Source organism: Podarcis melisellensis (genome assembly GCF_964234715.1).
Source record: "Podarcis melisellensis genome assembly, chromosome: 13".
NCBI classification, from domain to species: Eukaryota; Metazoa; Chordata; class Lepidosauria; order Squamata; family Lacertidae; genus Podarcis; species Podarcis melisellensis.
Genome location: NC_138545.1, coordinates 39,641,013 through 39,659,220, shown reverse-complemented (window position 1 = coordinate 39,659,220; position 18,208 = coordinate 39,641,013). Strand labels below are relative to the sequence as shown.

The 18,208-nt window shown below is 45.7% G+C and overlaps 1 protein-coding gene and 1 long non-coding RNA gene across 2 annotated transcripts in view; both read right to left on the bottom strand.

The window, feature by feature from the left end:
- LOC309354443 overlaps positions 1–18,208 on the bottom strand; it is a 609,149-nt gene that overhangs the window by 433,666 nt on the left and 157,275 nt on the right. The window lies entirely within an intron of this gene.
- Positions 3,998–17,824, bottom strand: NKIRAS2 (NFKB inhibitor interacting Ras like 2). The gene is made up of 4 exons (XM_081884477.1): positions 17,506–17,824; positions 16,375–16,505; positions 11,922–12,163; positions 3,998–6,605 (listed from the first exon to the last, which is right to left on the bottom strand). Exons 2-4 carry the CDS (start codon positions 16,466–16,468, stop codon positions 6,366–6,368), a joined length of 576 nt encoding a protein of 191 aa, XP_081740603.1. The 5' UTR covers positions 16,469–16,505; positions 17,506–17,824; the 3' UTR covers positions 3,998–6,365.

Here is an 18,208-nt window from a genome sequence, read left to right as displayed (position 1 = left end):
CAGCCAGCAGCCTGCCATCTGGCAAGAAGTAGCAAGTAACTCTGATTTGCTCCCCACTTTGGTGGCATTTTGAGAGAGGACTCTCCAGTTTCAAGAGAGACTTAGGCTGGATCTAGATGCATCAAAGAAATGTTTCAGTTAAGCGTATTGCAAACTTTGTATGAGAAATCATGTTGGCCAAAACGGTCATCTGGTGTCACAGTGTTAGAATGCATAAACTACATATATAAAACATGTTTTTCTTTGCCAGTGTAGCTGAGTCCTGGGGATGAGGACAGATATAATTTTGGTAGAGGGCAGGGGCCAATCTGAGAGCATCTTCACTGTGTTCAAGACAAGTGCAAGTCTTTCTCTCCAGTGCCAAGTTGTGTGTGTGTGGGGGGGGATAGTTCTGTAAGCACACTTTGAATTCTGCCAATTGGCTAGTGCCCGTGACTTCACCAAGGCACACACCCCAACCTCCAGATCAGGCCTTGTCCACACTTCCACTTGTCCACTGCCTAGAAAACAAGGATCTGAGCAGTTTCCCACTTGACTTCTGCTTTCCCCTTTGCTTCATTCATTTCCCAGGGAAATCTCACTCATTAGGAGTGCCGACATCTCTAATGAAGTCAGGTGTGAGGCGGGAGGGCACGGTTTGGGGGAAACGGACTCACAAACCAAATTGGAACCTGTGCTCTACCTAGTTAGGCCTGTAGAGATTCCACCACACCTCCGTTAGAAGGCAGAGAAAGGACAGGTTTGGTGATAAGAGGGCTAGCAGATTCTGCGAGAAAGCAGGAAGAACTACTACATTCAGGACTGGGAGGGCTTGTTGCAAGCCCTACAAAGTTTGAAGAGCCATGACAGGAATACACTTTAACCCCATTTGGGGATTGAGTCTGTTTTGGTGCTAAACTGGACAGGGCACTTCTAGTTTGCATACTTTTAGAGAGGAGCTGATATGCTGGGAGCTGGAGCTGGTGATGAGAATATCACCCCTGAGAACAGGTACCCTTGGCCTCCAACCCTCTAGCAATTCAGCAGACTCTGTAAACAGACTTATGGGTGTGGGTACTATTTTTATAGTACCCGCCTACCCCTTAACTGCAGTCACAGCGAGTTTGCCGTAAGAAATGTGTTTTTATTTCGTCCACTTGCCGTTATTTTTGGTTCATGCAGTAGACCTGTACTCTTGCTTTGTTTAGGCAATGTTAAAACCACAGCAAAGTCATGAGATTCGAGCCCTCTGCTCCCAAAGTTTGGCACCAAGGAAGAACGCCACCTTCACCCCATGGCACTTAGAAAGAGAATGGGCCTGATTCGATTAAGGAGAAGGAAACTCACGTGTAGAACGAGAGGTTCTACCTAAACTTGGATGGTGTTAACAAACTATGTTTCTGTAGCGTGATACTCTCAAAATGGATTGAAAACACAACCCCCAGCTACCGCCCAGCATTCTTTATTTCCTGTTGCACCTTCTTCCGTTTCTGTTGGATGTTACCAATGCCCTTCTGTTGTAGAGTCCCCTGAATGTCTACTTTTTTGTAAGGTTCTCAGTTTTAGCTGATGCCACCCTTCCTAATTCCAACAACCCACTAGCTTGTCCACTGGGCTCCCCTCTGCTTTTCTTTCTAAGTCGAGGCACCCCAAAGATAACGCCCATCGCTCATGTCTCTTTCCCTGTATTATTCTCAGTCCTCCTGATATCTGGCCTATCACTGTGCTTTCCGTTCCAGGTTTTACAATGGTGTATCACTGTGCTTCCCTTTCTGGAGATACAAAGTAGGTTAGAATACTTTGCTGGGCCAACCTAGGGCTGCTTCAATCTTTGCGTCTGTAATGTGCACAACAGAAAATACATTGCAGGTACCTATATTTTTGAAAAACAATGTGGACATGTGACACACATATTTTAAACAGTGTGTATACACACTAGGGAGCCACAGTTGGCGTTAGCTTCCCACTGTCTCTCTCTCTCCACACACTGACTCACAAGGTGTGAAGACATCCCTAGGTTGGCAAAGGAGTATGAAAACTTTTTGAGTTTCAAGCAATTCCTTATCGGGCAGATAGAGAGCATGCAAATTACCAATAGGGAAATGTTTGCATTCCTGATAACGGGCTGTTTATTTACAAGCTAGAAAAATCTGCATTGCCCATACTGGGCTGTTTGTAAAGCTACATTCCAAAAATGGCTGGAGAAACGTACACCTAGCAACACACATCTCACCAAGCAGTCAGCATTTGCAAAATAGGGCATTGGAGCTGTAATAGTAGCGAGCAAGAGATCTCTGCTCTTTAAACTGCTTCCTTCCCTTTCTCTCCCTGAAAAAGTGTTCTAGGTTCATCTTCAGTCTATGTGGTTCCAGGTTCATCTCCATTCTGTGTGGTTCTAGGTTCATCTTCATTCTGTGTGGTTCTAGGTTCATCAACATGCTTCCCATCCTCATGGTTCAGAATTTTCCTATAACAGCTCAATTGCTGTGTCTCTCTTTCTGAGTAGTCCTACCAAGGCTTGCCAACTGGTTATCCCTATGGCTGTGCTTCCTTTCCTCCCTTTCGGAAATCTTCCTGCCCATGCCCGGTGGTTTGTTTCTCCCGCCTTCTCTCTTCGTTGCCCTGCTCACAATGGTAGGTCTGGGGAAATGTAGGGAGCTACGTGTCAAGCGCTGGGCGCACTTCGAATCCCAGCTGTGCTGCCTGCAGCTTCTTTCGCTACCTTAATATTTCGCGTAAAGCCATAAGACCTTCTGACCAGACTCTCGGCCTAAAGGCAGCTGCCCTCCGCTGCCCACTCCGGCGCTGGTGTTTCGAAACACTTGGCACTTTAACCCCATTGAAGCCATTCCTTCTGCTAATAATAATATAGCAAGAGGCTGCTTTAGGAACACAATGTGGACGCTTTCTTCCGTCGCCCCTTTTTTCCTTTGTATCCAAAGCATTAATGCCTTTGAACATAGCATATAATGTACTCCAGGTAGTAGGTAGGGCGCCTAGGCCATAGCTCTCAGTAGTGTGTGTGCCCCCACCCTACCCAAAAATGTAAATTTTTCTTCTTTAAAAAAAAAAGGAGTGATGCGTAACCATGTTTGATCCTTAAAAAAACAAAAAAGTGAAAGGAAAACCCAACACAAATGTAGGGACTTGGGCCAGTACGTTGTTCCCCCACTCCACCCTCTGATGGTTCAATGTATATTTTTGATGTACTATATATAAATATAAATATATAAAAATGTTGAGATTTAAGTAAAAAAAAATATTTTGATAACCATTGCTCTACTGTGTTACTTGGTCAATAAATGGAACACAGGTGAATGAAGAACAACTCTCGGCTCATTGGTTTGTTGTCAGATGATGGGACAGAGAGCGGTTCAGGCAAGACCTTAACCACAAGCTGGACTGGAATAGCGTGATCTGCAGTCACCTCAAAAAAGTGCCCGGAGCCTTTTGAATCCCTTCAGCTCATTTCCATGTATTTGTTGCGACTTTGCATTGCCTGTTGGCGTTGGGATTTGCCCCCGTTTTCGCTCTGGCTCTGCGGCAGGTTGAAGCAGCATCGTAAAATGGGTAGAGAGAGCTCAAGTCTAAGGTCTACACAAACTGGTCTACACAAGTCAGTAAAATGGGGCTGTAAATCTGGACTGCACCACTTCAGATTGTAGCTGGGTGGAATCTCTTCCCCTATACAGAAGAAATATACGTCTGGATATGGAATATGACATCTAGGATGAAGGGTTCAATTCTAGGTTTAACCCTTATATTGGGGGGGGGGGCAATCTGCTTCTGCAGAGAGTTGCTGAACTACAATTCTCAGATGCCACCCCTACTCCACATCTGTAGTGTGTGTGCGTGTGTTTAAATTTCTAATGTTACAAATCTAGCAATAAGTAGAAGGGAGTGACCATGATGGTCTCAGATCCTCTGTAGCCTTTATGTAGTTCAGTGCATCTCTGAGTTCAGCTGCTTGTCCAGATTCTACCATTCTTGAACAGGAACAAAGTGCCAGGGCTGCTCATTGGTTACAGATTTATTTATTTTTGGGTGGCCAATTATATTTTGCAAAACCAGTTGGTTTACATATATTTGCATATTGCCCAAATAAACATGCAGCCCAACTATCACCTCGATGGAAAACGCCAGTTTCCAGTGTGCAGGAAGAAAGTGCAATAACCTAAAACTTTTATTAATAAAAGATGTAATAATATATTCTGCATTCCTCATAATAGTTTTACACACCAGAGCTAAAAGGATTCCAATACACTTATTAGCCGTTATCATAACCAGCGATCTCTGGACGACTATTATACTTCATTCTTGACCCCAGCTAAGTAGTGATCTTTCCATGGATAGCGCTCAGTGGAGTTTACTTCCAGGTAAGTATGTATAGGATTGCAGTCTTAATTTGATGCCAGCTGTCCAAGAAATTGCTTATAACTGTTCCTAAACCAGATTGGGAAAGCAGGGTCACTATGTTTGGAAAAGCTATTCATGAGATGTCCAGAATCAAACCCATCCCATGTACTGGAGTGTTTTTAAATATATATACAATCATAGAATTGTAGAGTTGGAAGAGATCCTGAGGATCATCTGTGCAAGAATATGCAGCTGCCCCATACAGGGATCAAACCTGTGGCCTTGGCATTATGACCACCACATTCTACCCAACTGAGCTACCTATTTAACCAAAATCGGCTTTCCCAAAGCGTTAAATCCCATTCCTGGGATGACACTTTTCCCATACTTCTGTTTGTTTGTTGAATTTATATACCGCCCTACACCCGGAGGTCTCAGGGCGGTTCACAGAACAAAATCAAAATATAAAACCACAAAATATATAATCAAAATAAAAACAACAACCCAATAACCCCCTCCCCCCAAAAAAACACATTTTAAAAGGGCATTGGATGTCAATCAAATCAAACAAAGGCCTGGTTAAAAAGGAACGTTTTTGCCTGGCGCCTAAAGATGTATAATGAAGGCACCAGGCGAACTTCCCTGGGGAGAGCATTCCACAGGAAGGGAGCCATTGCAGAGAAGGCCCTGTTCTCGTGTTGCCACCCTCTGCACCTCTCGAGGAGGAGGCACAAGAAGAAGGTCCTCAGAAGATGATCTCAGGATCTGGGTCGGTTCATATGGAAAGAGGCAGTCCTTGAGCTACTGCGGTCCTGAGCCGTTTAAGGCTTTATAGGTCAAAACCACTACTCTGAATTGGGCCTGGAAACTAATTGTTAGGAAGTGCAGTCGCACCAGGATCGGCCTTGAACTTAAGGCATGTCACTGTTTGCTTTTCTTCCATCCGCAATTACTCAGCATTCTCTTCTCAATAAACAAATACAAGCTTTCTGCAGATATTTCCTGCTAGCCCAGAAGTCTGGGAGATAACAGATTAGCTTGGCCATGAGCTTGCTCCCATGTTGAACAGCACATTCCACTGTCCTCATTGCCCCCATAGCCCTGCAGCTTCACCCTACGGCACTCATCCTCCCTTGGTGGGCAGAAGGAGAAGGAAGGGAAGGGAACTGAATCAGGGTCACCACTCAAATGGGGTCGGTCAAGGAAGACTCCCCTCTCTGCTGCTCGTGCTGCTCTTCGGGACCCAAGTCAAAAGCAAAAATTTGGTACCCTTAACACAGGTTTCCAAGGCTAAAATCAAAGCCGCTTGGAAAATAAGAATGGCTCTAAACATGGCTGAATATTCAACCATGGCTGGGTACACATTACCACTTCCTCTGGCTCCAGTGGCACTTCCACCATTGGTGTCCGAAGCCAAATACACATTAGCTGCAATCCATCCTTATCCTGTAGTTTCTTGAGAAATACTGCCGTGTGGTGTTTCCCCCTCGTCTCAAACCAACGCCCACCCCACTGGAAACATAAGCTGAGGTGTGTACACTTGTGAAAGCCACTGCACATTCAGATGACAACTTCATTGAATACGACACTTTGCTTTGGGTGCAGGAAAACAGATCAGGTAACATGCCTCAGGTTAAGACATCCCCACCCTCTCTCTGTAAAAATGCGGACTTGAACCTCAGTGAGGAGAAAGCAACCTCACTGTGTTTTAAGCTACCAATGTGCCCCTAGCCTGTGACAGCAACCAGGCTGCTCTTTTTTTATCGCACAACACACCTGTTGGCACTTGACTCAGGCATGTGGTGTCAGCTTCAGACATTTCCCCCCCATTCAAGTCAAAAGTGGCTCCCACTGTGTACTTGTGATGTTCTCCTTTTTTAAAAAAGGAAGGAGGGACATGCAAAGAGAGGAAGGAAAGGAGTGGCTCATCAGGAATCTGCTACTGGGTGTTCCCTTTTCACGTTGGCTCAAGGTAAGGCCAGCCCTATGTGCATGCAGGTCCATGAGATACAGCGGGCACAGCACCCGAGTCACCCGTCCACGGAACCACTGCTCTTGTTCTTGCGGCTGAGCGGAAAGGCGGACTTGCTCTGCGGCTGTGTCATCTTGCTGGCAAGGTAGACAAAGGGCTCGATGAGGGTCCTGCGGTCGGCGACGGAGATTTCCCACAGCTTCACTTTCTCGGCCTTGGCCCAGTGCTGCACTGCGTCGTGGTCCACGCGTCTCTGCTCCTGCAAGTCACACTTGTTGCCTAAGACCACGATGGTGACCTATCGCAAATGGAACAAAACGACAAGTTTGCGTGAAATGAATGAGAAATGCATAGATCTGGACATGAGCAAGGCTGGTGGGCCCTTCCTCAGTCACCAGATTAAGGATGCAGGATAGAGGGGCAACCAGTTACAGACGAGTTTCATTCTTGTATAGCCAGTGTGGTATAGTTGTTAAAGAGTGTTGGACTAGGACAGGGGTCAGCAAACTTTTTCAGCAGGGGGTCGGTCCACTGTTCCTTAGACCTTGGGGGGGGGATGAATGAATTCCTATGCCCCACAAACAACCCAGAGATGCATTTTAAATAAAATCATGCATTCTACTCATGTAAAAACACCAGGCAGGCTCCACAAATAGCCCAGAGATGCATTTTAAATAAAAGGACACATTCTACTCATGTAAAAACACGCTGATTCCCGGACCATCCATGGGCCGGATTGAGAAGGTGATTGGGCTGGATCCAGGCCCCATGGACTAGGACCTGGGAGACCGGGGTTCAAATCTTATTTGGCCATGAAGCTTGCTGGGTAACCTTGTGACAGTCACTGACTATCAGCCTAACCTGCCTCACAGGGTTGTTACAGGAATTAAATGAGGAAGAAGAGAGCTGTGTATTATTATTATTATTATTATTATTATTATTATTAGTTATACCCCACCCACTCTGAGTGGCTCCCAACAGAATATTAAAAACACGATAAAACTTCAAACCTTAAAAACTTCCCTAAACAGTGCTGCCTTCAGATGTCTTCTAAAAGTCAGATAGTTGCTTATTTCCTTGACGTCTGATGAGAGGGCATTCCATAGGGCAGGCGCCACTACAGAGAAGGCCCTCTGCCTGGTTTCCAACCTCACTTCTCGCAGTGAGGGAACCGCCAGAAGGCTGTTGGCATTGGACCTCAGTGTCCAGGCTGAATGGAGGTGGAGACGCTCCTTCAGGTATACTGGGCCGTGTACACTACTTTGAGCTCCTTGGTGGGACATAAAGGCAAAAACTAAATAATTTCCCTTATCAATAGTTTCGTCAGGCTCAAAAGCCAAGGGGAGGGAGACAGTTTCTCCACTTGAGTACTGGTGTTTATAGTAGCAGCTGTGCCTTGAAGCTCTGAAGTTGGTGGGAATGACTCCTAGGGGCCTGAGTCAGTGAGCAGGACAGGAAGCCTGGGGTTGTGGTGCAGGAAAGAGTCCGACTGTTTTGTTGCTTGTTCAGCAATAGCAACCTAACCTTCCCCTGTCAGGAAAGTACAAGATGTGCTCTCAGCTCATGGGACATGATAGCTAGACCTAGCTCAGGGTCAGCTCAAGGTTTTAGTGGCTTTTCTTGGTCAGTTTGGTGCCGTGGGGAGAATACACCCTCTCCTCTAGCTACACCCTTTCCCCCTTTGGCCTTTCTCCTAAAAGCATTATTTATGAACGCTCATAGCAAGATAACTGTAGAGAAAGTGTCCCAAACTCTGTCTCCAGCTTGTTTTTTCGGGGGTACTATAGTTCCCATCATCCCTGACCACTGGTCCTGCTAGCAAGGGAAGATGGGAGTTGTAGTCCAAAAACAGCTGGAGACACAGGTTTGGTAAACCCTGCTCTAGAGTAAAACAGGGTTTAAGGAAATTATGATGGGCTAAACAGAGGTTAAAAATACCCCGTGTGCAAGTCACCAGAAAAAGTTTCTTTTAATGCCCTTTTACAATCAATCATAAATAACCCTTCAAAACTCTTGTTGCCTTAAGAGACACGGGTGGCACTGTGGTCTAAACCACTGAGTTTCTTGAGCTTGCCAATCAGAGAGTTGGTGGTTCAAATCCCCACATTTACCATACTGCTTTTCACTGCTGTTCATATTTCTAACCCTACTTGGAAATTTATTAGTTTATTGTATCTCTCTAAATCCTCCTCCAAAATCTCCCCTCTTCCCATATCCTTCTCTCATCTTGGACCCTTATTCTCACTGACATAGTTGCAAGTTCCACATATTTAATCAAGCAATATCACTATTGTTCTTTAGTTGGGAGTTTTTTGCCCTTCCATTTTTGAGCATATAATATTCTAACCGCTGGCAGTGAGAAGCCATTTTTAAATGTCCCCTGGGGCAGAAGTGAGAGTCCCCCACAGAACACCAAATGAAGATGATTTTTAGTGGAACGGACGCTCATGAGAGGTGGTGAACTCTTCCTCCTCAAAGATTTTTAAACAGAAGTTGGACGACCCTCTGTCATATATGATTTAGGTGAGATTTCTGCACTAGATGACTATTGGGGTCCCTTCCAGCTGTACAATTTTTTGATTCTTAAGCTGAATTATTCTACCGGACTGTCATTCACTCGTGTGATTTGATTACAAGTTTTACAGTGCAGAAGGATTTCTTAAGAGCTAAAATGTCAACTCAAAATAAGAGGGCAAATACTGTCTATTTTGCAGAGTGGGTGGATGAGGGGGTGAGGAAACAGCAGTATTTTTTGTCCTTTTAGCTACTGCTTACAAGCTAACAATACAGGCTCTGCTGGCTATTATATGTAATTATTGCACATTTTTCTCTAGCAATTGCATTCAAATCAGTTCAAGGTTTCATCATATTTTTCAAAAGGCACTGTGGCTGAAATCTTTTTAATGCAAGTTTAAAAGTGCTTATTGGTTTTTCCCTCACGTGTTAAGTTTATGGCCCACAAACACAGCTGTTATTGTTTTTGCAGGCCTTGACCCAAATATTCCCAAAGCTTGCCCGACCTGAGAGACTAGCCAGACCTGAGCCCGAGTGCATTCTTCACTCCTCTTCTCAGCAACAGTCCTCATGTTTTTCCATGACTCACTTTAAATCGAGCCACGACCTTGTAGCGGGAACTGACCCATCAGTTGAAGACAGGCCCTTTACAGCACGCAAGAGAATCTGTGGCATCTCTCACACACCATATAGTTAAAGCACATGACCTCTCATGCCCCTCGCAGAGCTATAATTACCAGAACCCTTAACAAATTACTGTTCCCAGGATCCTTTGGAGGGAAGTCACATACTTTAAATATGCTTTAAATCATGGGTAGGCAAACCAAGACCCAATCGCCATCTAAATCCGGCCTGTGGACGGTCCGGGAATCAGCATGTTTTTACATGAGTAGAATGTGTGCTTTTGTTTAAAATGCATCTCTGGGTTATTTGTAAAGGTAAAGGGACCCCTGACCATTTGGTCCAGTCGTGGCCGACTCTGGGGTTGCAGCGCTCATCTCGCTTTATTGGCCGAGGAAGCCGGCATACAGCTTCCGGGTCATGTGGCCAGCATGACTAAGCCACTTCTGGCGAACCAGAGCAGTGCACGGAAACGCTGTTTACCTTCCCGCTGGAGTGGTACCTATTTATCTACTTGCACTTTGACATGCTTTCGAACTGCTAGGTTGGCAGGAGCAGGGACTGAGCAACAGGAGCTCACCCTGTGGCGGGGATTTGAATCGCCAATCTTCTGATTGGCAAGTCCTAGGCTCTGTGGCCACCCGCGTCCCTGGGTTATTTGTAGGGCATAGGAATTCATTCATTTCCCCGCCCCCCAAAAAATATAGTCTGGCCCCCCACAAGGTCTGAGGGACAGTGGACCAGCCCCCTGCTGGAAATGTTTGCTGACCTCTGCTTTAAATGTATGATGTACAAGCAAGCGCACTTGAGATTGAGGGGGCTGGGGCCGTGTGACGTAAGCACGCCACGTGCGCACTTCACGGTGCGTACTGACATGTTATGCGTACGCCACGTTGGCTTACGCGCACGGCGCAAGCACGTCCCGCAGAATGTGAATGCATGGCTGCTGTGGAATTTTGAGGGGGCCTGGTCCCCTCCTTGAAAATTGTGGGGGAGCCTTGCCCTCCCCTAGATTGCGCCCCATGACCATGTGATGCTAATCTGTAAAGCGCTGGAGGAAAGGAAGTTCAAAAACTCAGGTGGCCTCAGTGGCCTGGAGTGCCTTCCATCAGCTTTGGCTGGTGGCCCAGCTACGCCCCTACCTGGACAGGGATAGCCTAACTACTGTTGTCTATGCTCTATGTAACCTCAAGCTTAGATTACTGCAATGTGTTACACGGGCTGCCTCTGAGGACGGTTCAGAAACTTCAGCTAGTGCAGAATTCAGTGGCCAGGTTGCTCACCGGAATAAGATGGTTTGGTTATATTACACCGATCCTGGTTCAACAGCACTGGTTACCAATTAGTTTCTGGGCCCAATTCAGAGTGGTGGTTTTGACCTATAAAGCCTTAAACGGCTCAGGACTGCAATACCTCAAGGACCGCCTCTTTCCATATGAACCTACGTGGACCCTCAGATCATCTTCCGAGGCCCTCCTTCGTGTGCTGCCTCCTCGAGAGGTCCGGAGGATGGCAAGACGAGAACAGGGCCTTCTCTGCAGTGGCTTCCCTTCTGTAGAATGCTCTCCGCAAGATGCCTTCATTATACACCTTTAGGCACCAGGCAAAAACGTTCCTTTTTAACCAGGCCTTTGTTTGATCTGTTTGACATCCTATACCCTTTTAAAATGTGGCTCTTTTGTGTGTGGGGGGGGGGAGGTTATTGGGTTATTGTTTTCCTTTTGATTTTATATACTGTGATCTTTTCTGTGAGCTGCCCTGAGACAGTGGTGCCTTGGGTTACAAACACCTCAGGTAACAAACACTTGGGGTTGCAGACTCCGCTAACCTGGAAGTAGTACCTCAAGTTAAGAACTTTGCCCCAGGATCAGAAAAGAAATTGCACTGCAGCACCAGCGGGAGGCCCCCCATTAGCTAAAGTGGTACCTCGGGTTAAGAACAGTTTCAGGTTAAGAACGGACCTCCGGAACGAATTAAGTTCGTAACCAGAGGTACCACTGTATATAAATTCAATAAATAAATAAATACTGTATTTTTCGCTCTATAAGATGCACCAGACCACAAGACGCACCTAGTTTTTGGAGAAGGAAAACAAGAAAAAAAATATTTTGAATCTCAGAAGCCAGAACAGCAAGAGGGATCACTGCGCAGTGAAAGCAGCAATCCCTCTTGCTGTTCTGGCTTCTGGGATAGCTGTGCAGCCTGCACTCGCTCCATAAGACGCACACACATTTCCCCTTTCTTTTTAGGAGGGAAAAAGTGAGTCTTATAGAGCAAAAAATACGGTATATAATAAAAGCCAGAGATTTCTAGACCAGGAGTGGCAACATTATGGCTGTCAGAGGGACTCTGTTATCCCGCAGCACTGGCCATCTTGAATGATGCTGATGGGAGTCCAACTGCATCTGGAGGGCCACAGGTTGGCCACCTCCCACTTGAGGACCTCCCCCCTCCCACCTTTTGGTGTAGGCGCACCAACCTCCTTTTTATCCTTGCTCTTGTCTATCTCCTTCTTCAGAATCTCCACCCTCTTGAAGGACTCCTTGCTGTCGATGCTGTAAACCAGCACGTATCCATCCGTGCAGGAGAAGCAGTGCTTGGGCAATTCCAGCCCATCCCTCAAGCCTCGGGTGTCATAGAAGCGCACCAGCTCCCGTACCCCCCGGTCCGTCTCGATGGAGCCCACGTAAATGTCCTCTTGGGTTTCGATCATCTCTGAACCTGCACACAGCCAACGGGACAGAGGGCAGCAATTACTGGACACGCGGAAATTGTCGGGAGTGTTTTCTCAGAAGGATTCGTTCTCTCCATACTCGCAGCAGCCAGGGGCAGTGTTTTTGTTAGGCCAACCAGAACAAAATAACACGCAAGCTCTTGAGTTCTCCAGAACTCTTCCATCAGGTAAACTAGGACTTCTGGAGAACTCATAATCTCGTGTGATATTTTCGCAGCTGGCCTAATAAACGTAGTACCCTTCTATGGATTTAGGGTTTTATTTACAAATTGAAGATATCATACAAATGTTCACAAAATATTGTGTAATTACCGTATTTTTCCGTGTATAAGACTAAGGTTTTTTTACCAAAAAATTAGGTTTAAAATTGGGGCTCGCCTTATACATGGGTAGTGCTGAGGGGTGTTTTCTTAATTTGGAGTCCCCCAAAATAGGAGGCGTCTTATACATGGGGGTGTCTTATACACAGAAAAATACGGCATACACAATTACCTTATAGTTTGCATAATTTAAAAATTACATATAAATAATGTAATTTGTTTAAATACAGTTATTTGCACCATGCGAAGCTTAAAGATGAGAGAGAAGAGCCTATTCATATCTAATTGGTAACTTTTCCTCCTTTATAGCAACTTATAATTATTCCAATTCTAGGAACCCCCACTTCCTTTCTCGACATACCAAGTTACTAAATTCCACCTAGTCATTATTTCCATACAATGTCCCTTTCTTTAATTTTTCTTATGGGCCAACACTGTTACCTTTACTTTGTACAGTAGCCAGAGAATCTTTTGCTAACTCCCCGCCCACCCAAAAAAGCAAATGTCTCTGCAGTTGCTATCTACATTTGGAAGAAATCTTCCATTAGTGCCTGTGCATAATTTCCTCCAAATGCAAATCTCGGTTCTAGAAGAGGGATTTTCCATATGGAAAAAGCTACATTCTCTCTCCACTCCTGATCTGGTAACTACCAGCCCTATTAAGCTAATGGAATTTGCCTTTAAAAACAAAACAGCCACTTTGTACTGAAGGCAAAGATGCATTTAATGTCATATTCAGTTTGGCCCTAAATAACTGACGCATAGTGCCATCGGTGCATCTCTATGCCAGGTAAAAGCTGCACCTGTTGGATTTCTGCCTGCCATGCAGCTGTTAAACACAATTGGACCTATGCTAGAGCAGGGAGAACCAACCCTTGGTCTGACTGATTGCCATACTCTGTGTCAGGGACCAGGGCTGTGCCCACACTCCAATTTGCCCTGCATCGGGTCTGTTCCCACCACTGCTTTGGAAAGCAGTGCAAACATTATGTTATACACTATCCATACGTGTTCTCTAATTTCTTAGGAAATACTGCATTTTTGTGTGTTTTCCCCTCAAACCAGCTCCAACCCGAATTGAGAAAAAGAACGACCTAGGGCTTATCCACACTTACAGTGGTACCTCGGGTTAAGTACTTAATTCGTTCTGGAGGTCCGTTCTTAACCTGAAAGTGTACTTAACCTGAAGCACCACTTTAGCTAATGGGGCCTCCTGCTGCCGCCACACCGCCGGAGCATGATTTCTGTTCTCATCCTAAAGCAAAGTTCTTAACCCGAGGTACTATTTCTGGGTTAGCGGAGTCTGTAACCTGAAGCATATGTAACCCAAGGTACCACTGTACCTTTTGCCCTGCTCTTTCCAGGCAGAGGTCTGTGATTTAAAGATCTGTCTTCAAGCACCCAGGGTTATTTTGCTCCAAGCATTCCTTCTGAAAACCGCTCTTTAATGCTGAATTGGAGCAAATGTCAATTTGGGTTTTCTGCGGATTGCTGTTTATTCCGATTGAGCTTTAAAGAGCGAGTTTTTGTGAGGAAAGCTCTGGAGCAAAAAGGAAAAGAAAGGGTGATCAGACACGGAGCTTTTAATTGCAAACCATGCCTGGAAAGATCGGAGGGCAGGTAAATGTGGATAAGCCCCTAGCTGCACTTTAAGCCAGTAACTTGGGAAGACAGGCGAACTAATGCCAGTGTACTGGAAGAAGCAAAGATCACCAGTGTTGAAGCAACGATTCTTCAACATCAACTTCGTTGGACTGGTCATGTTGTGCGGATGCCTGATTATCGTCTTCCAAAGCAACTACTCTATTCCGAACTTAAAAATGGAAAGCGTAATGCTGGTGGTCAACAAAAGAGTGCCTCAAGGCAATCTAAAAAAATGTAGTATAAGCACCAACAATTGGGAAACACTTGCCTGCGAGTGCTCCAACTGGAGAGCAGCCTTTACCAAAGGTGTCATGGGCTTTGAAGACGCTTAAACGCAGGACGCAAGGGTGAAACGTGCTAAGAGGAAAGCACGCTTGGCAAATCCACACCGTGATCAACTCCCGCCCGGAAACCAATGTCCCCACTGCGGAAGGTCGTGTGGATCCAGAATTGGCCTCCACAGTCACTTACGGACCCACTGTCAAAACCGTGTTTATGGAAGACAAACTTACTCGGCTACGAATGATCGCCAAAGAAGGAGAAGAATGCAGCCTGAGTGCAATTGCTATGTGGCCCAAGTTTTCTGTCTTCTGCGGCATTTGGTTTGCCCCATATTCACGACTGGTTGAGACAGATTTGCCTGTTGTGTAAGACTCCAAAGCTGCCTCACCTGTCTGCAGTTTTTCTGCCAGCAGCACTCTTCTCCTTCCACATTTTTCTTGACACTCTGCCTCTGCGTTTTTTTTGTTTGTCTCCAGAATTTAATTTTGTCAGCTGACCAGTCTTTCGGCCCTTTACCCACCCTCAGTATAGACTCCAGGATTTTTTGGGGGGGATAGGGGTGGCTCTCTCAACAACAGTATCCTTTGTGGGGGCCCTTAACCTAAAAGAGGTGGGGTTTGCAAACTGAGCATGATCTTGTGCTGCATTTGATCTTCTTAGGTGCTCTCTACAAAGTGGAAATGGTAATACGGCTAGGGTAACGAGCCCTCTGCCGGCCTTGGGCCCCTAGCAAACACCCAAACATCTGTGTTCTCCTGCCTGCCTAACTAACACAACATCGAATTTCCCCTCTCCCTGGGTCCCGTGGAAACCAGTCAAACTGAACTTCCACTTTGCTCACAATTCTGCACTGCATGTTACCGTATTTTTCGCTCTATAAGACGCACCAAACCACAAGATGCACCTAGTTTTTGGAGAAGGAAAACAACAAGAAAAAAAAATTGTGAATCTCAGAAGCCAGAACAGCAAGAGGGACCGCTGCGCAGTGAAAGCAGCGATCCCTCTTGCTGTTCTGGCTTCTGGGATAGCTGCGCAGCCTGCATTCGCTCCATAAGACGCACACACATTTCCCCTTACTTTTTAGGAGGGAAAAAGTGAGTCTTATAGAGCAAAAAATACGCTAACTTTCTAGTGGCTATATATTTACCGTATTTTTCGCTCTATAAGACGCACCAGCCCACAAGACGCACCTTGTTTTTGGAGGAGGAAAACAATAAAAAAAAATCTGAATCTCAGATGCCAGAACAGCAAGAGGGATCGCTGCACAATGTGAATCAGGGCCTGAGAAGAGCATTGGAGCTGAGGCCAGGGGGTGGTAAAACAGGTGACACTCCCCAATAAACATGGCACCCAAGCTAGGATAGTTTCTTCCTGGCCACTTAGAATCACTATGCAGGATATACATAGGCAAGCAAAATACTCTTTTTAATTTTTGCAATGGCTCTGTACAGTAAATTAGCCTTAAAAATGGTTTAGGCTTGAACATGCAGGATAGTCATACCCTCCAACATTTCTCTGATGAAAATGGGAAAATGGGACGTATTATTATTATTATTATTACCCCACCATCTCTGGGTGGTGTCCAACATATATAAAAACCTAATTAAACTTTTTAAAAAAACTTCCCTATACAGGGATGTCTTCTAAAGGCTGTATAGCTCCTTATCTCCTTGGCTCAGGGGTGTCGCATAACTCCATACCCTCCAACATTTCTCCAGTGAAAACAGGGACGTCCTACCATACCCACCAATATTTCTCTGATAAAATAGGGACGTCCTAAGGAAATACAGGACATTCCGTGATCAACTCAAAACCTGGACGGCTTCTGTAAATCCAGGACTGTCCCCAGAAAATAGGGACACTTGGAAAGGGTCTGGATTTGCCTTAAAAGCCAGTTTAGGCCTGAACAAGCAAGGCTAGTGAGCTGTGCCCAGCTGAAAGCCAACACTCACCGACCACATGGTTCCCATAGAGGAGCTGCTCCAGGATAGAGGTCTTCCCAACGGACGCTTGCCCACATACTACCACTTTGCAGCTCTTCCCCATCTTCTGCTCGGTGGGGGAAGAGGAAGAATGCAAGAAGCTGCAAATGGAAGGCATGCGGTGAAAGCATACATACGCATACAAACACCCACACATCTCTGTGTGGGCGCAGGAGCAAAGGAAGTACCAAAGGACATCGGTCTGTCTAGCTACGGATAGTCTATGCGGACTGGCAGAGGCTTTCCAAGGTTTAAGGCAGGAGTCTGTCGCCAGACATACCAAGAGGAGCTGGGGTCTGAACCTGGGACCTGCTGCACGCAGAGCAAACACTCTGTCGCTGAGCTATGTGCCTGAGGCTGTTTTTTGGAGTTTCAGGGAGGGACTTCCAGCAGAACAGCCAGGCTGCCTGGAGCCCAGGTTTGTACCAGCAAATTGGGGGAAAGGGCGTGAGCAGGAATGCAAGCAGCCCTAAAAGGATCAGTCGTCTGGGGAAAGACACACTGCAACGTCCAGTAGTCTTGCTTTCGACTGACCCCGTCAGGAGCCCTAGAAACTCATCTCCAGCTCTGCAGATCCGATTCACACATTTTATTATTTGAGGAACGTATCATTCCAATGCTGCATTGTATCAAATATTATCCTGCAATCTGATTTAATCACGTCCATGCGTTTCTTTTCTCTCTCTTTTTTTTAATTATTAAACAGTTTCAACATAACAATTTATCAATCCAGGCATTCAATTACATTATTTTTTCCCTTCCCCTCCCCCATCCCTCCCTCTCCCTCCCACCCAGGACTTCCCTCTCTGGTTTCTTTGCACATATTATTCTCTGCATATTATAAAATTGTACATATCCTTGCCTTGTCTATCATATAGTTAACTAATAAACTTGTGGATGTTTATTCAAAGCCTGCTAAGGAGTCCAAGTCATGTGTTTCTTGCCCTTTGCAAGCATTGCACAGAAAATAAAAGTTTTCATTGTTGTTGCAAAAAGGTCGCTGTTTTCATCTTGCATACATTTTCTACGTCACATAGAAGTGTTAAATTTCACTAGACTTTTGCCCCTCTATTCCTAATCCGTGCCCAGCATGGGATTCACCTTGCATCGAAGTAGGCTCTAATTCACAAAAGGTTATGCCAACAACGAATGCATTCCTCTTCAAGGCACTGCCAGACTCTTTTCCTTGGGCGTCATACAGATTTGCTAACCAGAAAGCCTGGACTGGTGGCTGTTCCCTGTTGGGCCTGTGCACAGGTCTGCTGTCACATAAACGAGTGGCATAAACCCTTGGTATGACGTGAGCATGCAATTCCACACTGATCTTGCTTTTCTAAATGGTGCATCCTGTTTTGAGAGCTTCATCTGAGAAAGTTCGGCTGGTCCTGATCGGCTGATCAGCGCACACCTGCATGGGGCTATATAGACTTACCTTCCCCAAGGCGCCTGCCCCTTTGTTTCCTTACTTTCTGCCTTCAGCTTCAGCCTGGAGAGGAACTGAGGGCCAACAAGTCAGCGGAGCTAGGAGAAGTGGCAGAAAGAGAAGGATGCAGCCCACAGCTCCATCTAGGGTTGCATGTGAAATGTTGCTTTGCTATGCTCAGCAATTGCCAATGGCGCTTCAGATGCAGAACACTTAAGACAGCAGCATAAATTGCACAGTGCGGAAGAGTTGCACAGTGCACAGTGTGTGTTTCTGTGCAATGGGGGAAATGGTGCAATACCACAACAGAAAGAATGGTTATGCGCTGTGGTCACACTTTTTTCACAATTAACTTATGAATTCTCTGCCACAAGGTGGATA